Source organism: Papaver somniferum, chromosome 8, assembly GCF_003573695.1.
Source record: "Papaver somniferum cultivar HN1 chromosome 8, ASM357369v1, whole genome shotgun sequence".
Lineage (NCBI taxonomy): Eukaryota > Viridiplantae > Streptophyta > Magnoliopsida > Ranunculales > Papaveraceae > Papaver > Papaver somniferum.
The window spans coordinates 670,183-679,225 of NC_039365.1; the positions used below are offsets into that span (position 1 = coordinate 670,183).

The 9,043-nt window shown below is 38.5% G+C and overlaps 2 protein-coding genes across 2 annotated transcripts; one reads left to right on the forward strand and one right to left on the reverse strand.

Moving 5' to 3' along the window:
* The first annotated feature begins 3,833 nt into the window (after positions 1-3,833).
* Positions 3,834-4,546, forward strand: LOC113304199 (heavy metal-associated isoprenylated plant protein 39-like). The gene has a single exon (XM_026553258.1). It carries the CDS (start codon positions 3,999-4,001, stop codon positions 4,356-4,358), a length of 360 nt encoding a protein of 119 aa, XP_026409043.1. The 5' UTR covers positions 3,834-3,998; the 3' UTR covers positions 4,359-4,546.
* Positions 4,460-7,333, reverse strand: LOC113304122 (probable zinc metallopeptidase EGY3, chloroplastic). Its single transcript, XM_026553187.1, has 7 exons — positions 7,270-7,333; positions 6,592-7,073; positions 6,300-6,497; positions 5,953-6,177; positions 5,598-5,836; positions 5,179-5,333; positions 4,460-4,966 (listed from the first exon to the last, which is right to left on the reverse strand). The coding sequence occupies exons 1-7, from the start codon at positions 7,331-7,333 to the stop codon at positions 4,611-4,613; spliced, it is 1,719 nt and encodes a 572-aa protein (XP_026408972.1). The 3' UTR covers positions 4,460-4,610.
* Positions 7,334-9,043: the final 1,710 nt, after the last annotated feature.

Below are 9,043 nucleotides of genomic sequence, written 5' to 3' on the forward strand. Positions count from 1 at the left end.
CTTGGCCTCATTCTTCAATCATATGCGCCTACGCCAAATCCCATGCCTTAAGGTATGCATGCTATGATTCCATACCATTCTGGTATGTGCCACAATTCATAGACTTTTATGTCTTCAGCAATGCAATAGAACTTACATTATATTTGGCCTCCAAATCATATTGTAAATTACGCCTCTTAGCTTTGCACCATTTGTATTCCAAAGAACCAGCACCTTGCTACTCTTTTCTTGCATTATAGAAACACCTTGATTTAAATGCATAAATTTGGTATAGTCATTACTTATGATACCGGTATATCCCACTGTCACTTTGGACTATGAATCTTCTTCACGCGCCTTTGAAACACGCAATTTAAGCATCACTTTCTTTTTCAAACTAGATTTACTTTGAAGGAAAGAAACAAGAACTCTCATTTCAAATACCCTCATTCACTACTACCTTACATAGATTGACTTCATTCTAACACCAAGGTCCACTCGGCCCAAAATGAAAGTATATTCAAACTTAAGCAAATACTCATACTAACTGATTACAACTTGTAAGATCTAACAAGCCTGGAAATACTGACTTCATCTTCGCTTCTAAGTAAACAAACAAAAAAAAGGAAGCGAGACAACACCTATTGTCCCCACTGTAGCAATTCACTTTGCTACATGCACTCTTCCAACTATCAACGTTCTTATGCAACTCCCATAACGAAGCACAATATAATTGACACTTAGTTGAATACTCCTACAAACTGATGCTATCATGTTGCTTTAGGTTTCATGAAGATTTCTTTAAAAATGACCTCATGCCATTTTTATGCATCATCACTACTTTGTTCTTATCTTTCCCGCATCCACAATTTAACCTTCCTTGCACCTCCAAACGCATTATGCATCTTGGCCATTCCCAATCCCATCTGGCGCATGTTAATGTTGTATACCTTTTATGCCAATTAGCACCCAAATCTTGACACAAACTTGTGCACCTTTGGACAACTGGAGCAGACTTAACTTGGTGATTCTAAGCATCACCATAGATCTTAGCAAGTCATATTACTTAATGACTTTCGTAGATAAACACCTTGGAAATTTTTAACAAGGCCATAATCCTTGCAAATGAGGCACCCACTGCCTAATTTCCATGAAGCAAGAATACCACATTCTTTTTCAAATTAGAACTCATTTTTACTTCCCATGCACAACTGGTTAGTCTTGTCTTTCCCCCTCTTCAAAATCATATTTGTCGCAATATTGATTTGTCGTTGACAAGAACATCCGCTTGTGGTTATGATCAAATGCAGGTCTTTGGACACCCTTATCCAAGAATATTCATCTCACTCATAAACTAGGAGCAAATCACACCCCTAGTGCGCATCTAGCATCAATGAAGAACTCTTTGCAAACGCAAGACCGTGGTGTATTAGTTTTTCCCTAACTTGCGCTTATTTCTTCAGCCTTTCCATAAGCTTTATTCTAGATAATAATTGGCCATCTAAGTCTTTTTTTATGGCATCACATTGCCACAAAGATGCTGATTAACAATCAGACTTTGCATTACCACCAAGGTACATGCATTCAAGAGATATAACTTTATTCTTCCATTCAACTGGCTACGATGAGACACCCTTAATTATATCGCATAGATAGGTTCTACATCTTCTTATCCATTGAAAAGGCCAACAACAACTTCGCATTCAAGAATTTTGGCAAAATTTCCATTATAACATGTAATGTACTTGCTACTGATAACACCCCAAAGATATGCATTCCAAATGCGTAATCTTTGCATACTTATGAGAAACATGGACTTTAACACCTGACTTGCACCATAAAAGTCAGCATACTCTTTAGTTTTTTCATGCAATCACTTGAAAACCCAGTTTCCAATTATTATCACATGTTTGTCTAACACTTTGGGTAGGAATTTTGACACCTTTGTCATAAACTTTCATGGCATGTTGCTACTTCAAAATTCAAAGTTCATTCCGCTTTGATACCTGCTGTCACATGCCCATTTAATCGCCTAAAATTTTCATGGGACATGACAGGCGATAATTGTGGTTCAGTGAACCAACTTCACCCACAATTACTCAGCCTTGCATACTTGCATCAAAGTACGCATCTGCCTTCACTTTAAAGGCTTTGCACAATGTAAGTCTTTCTTCTTTCTCTCTAACTCTTCATGCCTCCATAAGCATAAGAAGTTTTCCACGCATAAACATACTCAAACAACTTCACAAGATCAGCAACACAGTGGACAAAGAGTACTGCAACAAACCCATTTTATTGCACTAAAGGAAGATTAAAAAACTCGTCCATCACATGGACCAAAACAGGCCATTCACCCTCTTGGTGAATGCCAAAAATACTCTCTACATTAGTGGTTCTTCTCTCAATTTAACAACACTAAAATTATTGATCCCTAAGCTATTTATACAAGCTACTGATCAGGCCAAAACTCCTTGCAACCTCTTGCAGCTGCATGGAACATCCATGTGTCCCATAAGTGGTTTCCGTAACCGCCAACTTCAACTGCCACCTTTTGTGTTGTCACGCCAATTGGTGCCAAATTGGTTCTTGGTGGTTATGAACACTCCACATGGGTATAAACTTGCTTTATAACCATTCTACTTTGTCTCGCGTCATTGGCATTCTCATGAAGCTCGTAACCAACTCTTAACCGTCACTTGATCCGTATTGCACCACTGTTGTGCTTTACCGAATTCTGCTTTGATCCAATGCTCATCCATCTTGGTCCTGCATGCTTATTGCTCTAAACTAATGCACGGATAATCCCGATGCTCCAATCATCAAGGCTAACACCTTAAGCTCATTCTGGTTATCGGGCGCCATATGCTTCACTTAGCCAATCTGCTTCACAATAGTAATGTCACTCTTGCATTATTAGCTTGTTTGCACTGTCCAGGCTTTGGCCATCTTTGAACTAATGTCATAGACCAACTCTTGGCTTATTCTACCTTTTTGCATCATCCTTGAGTTTGGACCAACTCAATTCCACGGTTAATAACAACATCGCATGTTGCATCTTGCAACTTTTGTTTTTTCTTGCCTTTCCCTCAATGAAGCTTCATTGTATCGGCCAATAAGCTTCTTTACTTAGCCAAATGTCTTTACAATGTAGCGCTACCTGTGCGCTTCACCTGCCCTGCAGGGTTATGCCATTCTTAGCACTTGACAATCTATGCAGTATCGCGCAATTATTGTCGGACACTGACTTGACCTGCAACTCTGTAACGCACGCCACTTGCCAGACCTGTCATAATTAGCCATTAGGGTCTAGATTCTACAACAATTTCTGTGTTACGCGGTTAACTTATGTGAATATTCTAGAAATGGCATCACATTTCAACAGGAACACCCTGAACTAAACTGAATATTCTTGAAATGGCTTACGTTTCAACAGGCGCAGCTTCAAAATTTTGCTGTTACCTTTTTGTTTTCGTTTGTATCTCTTGAATTTTTCAGCAGGTAAATGGTTGACAAGATTACTTGAAAGTTCATATACAGTATTGCCTGATGCTAGATTAGTCCACTTGGAATAATATCCACAGTTGACCACGAATTATTGCAATTAAAGACAAATTATCCTCTCACAATTCAGGGTCGGTCAGCAGAGACTATATGTATGGTGGTGAGGTCAAGTATAGAGATGACGTGATTGAAGTCAACAAAAAGAAAAATGAAAAATGATAGTCCAAGTCAGAGACTCGTCTTGAATGAGTCTCCTGCATCGCTGTCCACTTAAATAATTGATATACGAATGTTCCTTCTTCGAAACACTTGAAAACCTTAAAATCATTTCACTTTACAAGGCTGTATATAAACTCTCATTTGGCATCCATCCATCAATCCAACCTTCATCTTCCTCCCTACAATTCTCTCCTTCTTCTCTTACTCTCTTGTTTCTTTTACTCTCTTTACAATTCACTCACACTCAATTGGTTCTCTAAATATTCATAACTACTACTAAACTAATTTTCAGAGGAACGATGCAGAAGATTATAGTTTCCCTGGATTTACACGACGACAGATGCAAACAGAAAGCCATGAAATCAGTTTCTGGACTTTCAGGAGTTGATTCATTATCGATAGACATGAAAGACAAGAAATTAACAGTAATTGGAGATGTTGATGTAACCCTAATTGTGAGCAAACTAAGAAGACATTGTCATACATCAATAGTTTCAGTTGGGCCAGCTAAAGAAGCAGAGAAGAAGAAGGAAGAACCGAAGAAAGAGGCTACCAATCAAATAGTTGATCTTGCTTATGCTTATAGACACTACAATCCTCATATGACTACATATTACCAGAGTGTTGAAGAAAATCCTAATGCTTGTGTAATTTGTTAATTTCATTTTTATTCTTAATGGGTTAGTTGTAGTTTCTAAATTGGTTTGGTTGTTGATTCAAAATCTTGGCTTTATATCAAATGTTATTTTCTACAAGGGCATTGGTTTTCAAGAACTTTCATGAAATTTTTCAATATAATCTTTACAGTGTAAAATTCGATAAAGCTTACATGGGATGAATGAAAGTATATTTTACAGCGTAAAATTCGATAAAACTTACATGGGATGAATGAGAGGGTATATATACCCCATTTACAGATCTCCCCTGAAGAATGGCTGACTAAGAAATGAGCTTGAGAATGTACCTCCACCATTTGGGAAAAGTGTGAGGAAGCAGATTACTGCCAAAACAAAACCCCAATTATATCTGTCATCTCCCGGAGGAGTAATCTCGTCCCTAGCAGGTAATTCTTCTCCACCTCTGAAGAATGTCGCAAATAAACCCCATGCCAAGCAGAGGACACTGCCACTTAGACCACCAATTCCTAACAGTAATGAAGTGCCAATAGATAGTAGTGTCGCAACGTTCCTTCCAAAAAGAGCTTGAGCAATCCGACCTCCTTCAAGTCTTCCACATGGTAAAAGGTTCAAAGAAGTCACTACCATTCCTGCACAAAGTGCTCATTTTCAGCCTCATCAGATCAACCACTTGTAAAATGTTTAATACGTGATACACGAGCCCATTTGACTAACAACACTGGCACACAAAAAATCTACTTGAAATTTTGAGAGCTTGGGATGACCAAAATATAGCAGTTGTTCACCATTTCATACATAGTTTAGTGAGTGATATTAAAATTTGAAGGTTGTGGTGACTCACCTAATAGCCCAGCAAAAGCAAGGGGATCAACAGGCACACCCACCCCTTCAACTGCATTAGGCAATACATTTCCTAGATCATCTGAGTAAGGTCCTATCACGTATTGAATGAAAGAAAGCAATGGGTTGTTATAAAAGAATTGGGGCCTTATGAACCTGCAAACAGAAAATCAAGTGTTAAAGAAAACACAGGATGATCATCTGGAACAAATAACCATAGGAGTTAGAAACTCTGAATATTTCAAATCATAACTTGGCCCACTCTCTTCGTAATGCTCATTCGCTTCATATTTAAAAGAAATAATTTTCTTAAACCAGTATTTAGTATTGGATTTAAAAGACTTCCAGATTGATACTAGTCACCATGACAGTCATGTACTTGAGGATCATAACCAAGGAAGGGGACTTGGTATTACTTACAAAGCATTTTCACCACCATTGAAGCTGCCATCACTGACAAAAGCAATGAGTGTGAGGGCTAATGAAGTCAAATATGCACTAGCTGTCCGCGCCACAGGAATATCAAAAAGAGCCTTCTTATTAGGGAGGAGTGACTCATAGTTATTTATCACCCCTAAGCATCCAGTCCAATTCGAGGGAACAAGAAATGACGGGCTCAGTTTAACACCATACCTAGCTGCAGTAATCCTTGTGCAAATCTGCAACTCATAAAGGAAATGCTCATAAGACATAACACAGCCATCGTATACAGAAAATATGCCTAAATTTGGCCTACAGTGGAAGAAATCCTGAAATGGAAAATACGAGAACATACCTCAGAAACTCCCAAGATGGTAAGGAACCCACCAAAGAGAGGCACAACATCGGATATATAGTCATCAAAAGTAGCATCAGGTTTAAGGAAAAACCCACTCATCAAAGCTATTGTCCCGAAAGTTGTGACACATAATAGTATTGCACTGACATAACCCCAAGGCGTACTTAACTTTGTGGATTCAAACTGAAGGTCTATTTCTGCTTTTGGTTGTACCATACAAACCTGAAAAGATTACTTAATTCTCATTATGTTGTGCAGCAAAACACAAACTCGTACTGAAATGAAAATTAAATTCTTTCGATCTCAACTTAAACCCACAATTACAACCAAGCAAATGCAGTTACCTGCTTTTTTATGTCATTTGATTTTTCCTCCATGAACCATAATACAACTTCTTTGCCAGCTGCTTCAGATAGCTTTTTCTCCAATTTGGGCATGACTTCTTCAATTGGTTTCCTCAAGTTACCGATAAAAATCCCACCGTCTCCAAACCTCCGAACATCAGTTGCAAAGAATGTATCGAACCCAAAACAGCTCTTTAACTGTAACAAAATGAAAAATACTCATTTTGTTTTACTTGGAAAAATATTCAAACACTTTGAGGGCAACCCCAAACTAATGAAAATGCTTACTCACCTTGTTAAGATCAAGAGCCTTAAAAGCTTCTTCAACTTTCTCCAATCTTTCTTTTTCTCTTTTCAAACTTTCAATTGCAGCTCTATTAAAAAATCCAACAACTGGGTTACTGCTGTTTGTTTCAGTATTTAACTCCTTGAGTTTTCTTTCAGCTCTCTTCTTTTCAAGCTTTATAGCAGCTTCAATTGAAGGATTACCCATAAATTTCTTAAAATCCTCATCAGTTTTCCAATCCGATTCCTGTTGTTTACTTGTCTCTTCATCAAAATCATCATTTTGGGTTTCAGTCACTTGTACGAAAGACTCAATCTTTTCTGCGGGCTCCTCTGTATTGGGTCTCTCGGAAATTGTTTCAACAGAGGATGATGATGAAGAAGAGGGTTCATCATACGCCGCCGGCTCGACAGAGAATTTGAGATCATTTCTTGGAATCGGCTTGGAGAAGAGAGAAAATGATTTCCTCTGACAGTGTAGCGTTACCTCTGTGCTTCACCGGCCTTACAGGGTTATGCCATTCCTAGCACTTGACAGTCTATGCAGTATCACGCAATTATTGTCGGACACTGACTTGGCCTACGACTCTGTAACACTCAATCATTGTGCGTCACTTGCTAGACCGTTCATAGCCTTCCCCCACATAATCCGTTCAATGTCCTCGTCGAACGCAACAAGGTATACTCGCTATACTTGTTCTCTGGCCTTTTTCCTTGTCAAAAGGTTTCTGCCTAGTACCATATGCCATCACTTAGCTTATTGACTTGTCATTGATCCTGCCTTTTATTTTAGTTGTCACGTTGGCCCACGCTCCAACTTCCACTACAATCGCATATCAACACCCAAATGCAACTTGGAAATTTCTCTTGCCAATTCCCGGAATTAGGCTTGAATTGCACTTGAATCATTTGCGCCTAAGTTCACGCAAGTAATGATTCCTCCCAACTAGTCACGCTTATCATTGTCATAGTCTTATGCCTTGACTTTCCGACTTTAGTTGCACCACGCAACATAACAGGACTTATACAAAATTTGGCCTCATTCTTCAATCATATGCGCCTATGCCAAATGCCATGCCTTAAGGTATGCATGATATGATTCCATACCGCTCAGGTATCTTCCATTATTCATAGCCTTTTCAGTCTTCCACAATGCAACCGAAGTTACACTAGATTTGGCCTCCAAATCATATTGTAAATTACGCCTCTTAGCTTTGCACCATTTGTATGCCAAAGAACCAGCACCTTGTTGTTCTTTGTTTTCACCATCGCAACAACTTGATTGAAATGCATAACTTTGGTATAGTCATGACTTAGGATACCCGGGACATCCCACTGTCACTTTGGACAAGGAATCCTCTTCACGCGCCTTTGGAACCAGCAATTTAAGCATCACTTGCTTTTTCAAACTGTTACGCTTTAATGTGGCGGAAAAACCTCATCATATTTTTCCAAACTTTGAGTTACTCTTAACTCATATACTTGTTGGAGTTACATCTTCATTGTTGCTGCGTTACTTCATACTATCGCTGTCAAATACCGCACTTCTACATAACTCTCAATAACAAACTCGACTATGCCACCAATTTTATTTGCTTCTTTCACTTTCAGCGTCTTCTATTGCATATTTTGGCTTAATATGCTATATAGCATCTTCCACGCGAACTAGCTTTACTTTGAACGAAAGAAACAAGAAATCTTGTTTCAAATACCCTCACTCACTACTACATAGAGAAACTTCATTCTAACACCAAGGTCCACTCGACCCAAAATGAAATTATACTCAAACTTAAGCAAATACTCGCACCAACTGATTACAACTTGTAAGACCTAACAAGCCTGGCAATACTGACTTCATCTTTGCTTCTAAGCAAAAAAAAAAAAGGAAGCGAGACAACACCTATTGTCCCCAATGTAGCAATTCACTTTTCCACATGCACTTTTCCAACTATCAACGTTCTTATGCAACTCACATAACTAAGCACAATATAATTGACACTTAGTTAAATACTCCTTCAAACTGATGTTATCTTGTTGCTTTTAAATGACCTCATGCCATTCTTATGCATCAGAACTACTTTGTTCTTTTCTTTCCCGCATCCATAATTTGGTCTAACTTGCACCTCCAAACGCATTATGCATCTTGGCCATGCCCAAATACCATTTGGCGCATGCTAAACACCTTAGACAATTTTGACAACGCCATAATCCTTGCAAATGAGGCACCCACTGCCTAATTTCCATAGAGAAATAATACCACATTCTTCTTCAAATTAGAACTCATTTTTACTTCCCATGCACAACTGGTTATTCTTGTCTTTCCCCCTCTTCAAAATCATCTTTAGCAATATTGATTTGTAGTTGACAAGAACATCTGCTTGCGGTTATGATCAAATGCATGTCTTTGGACGCCCTTGTACAAGCATATTTATCTCACTCATAAAACAGATGCAAATCAC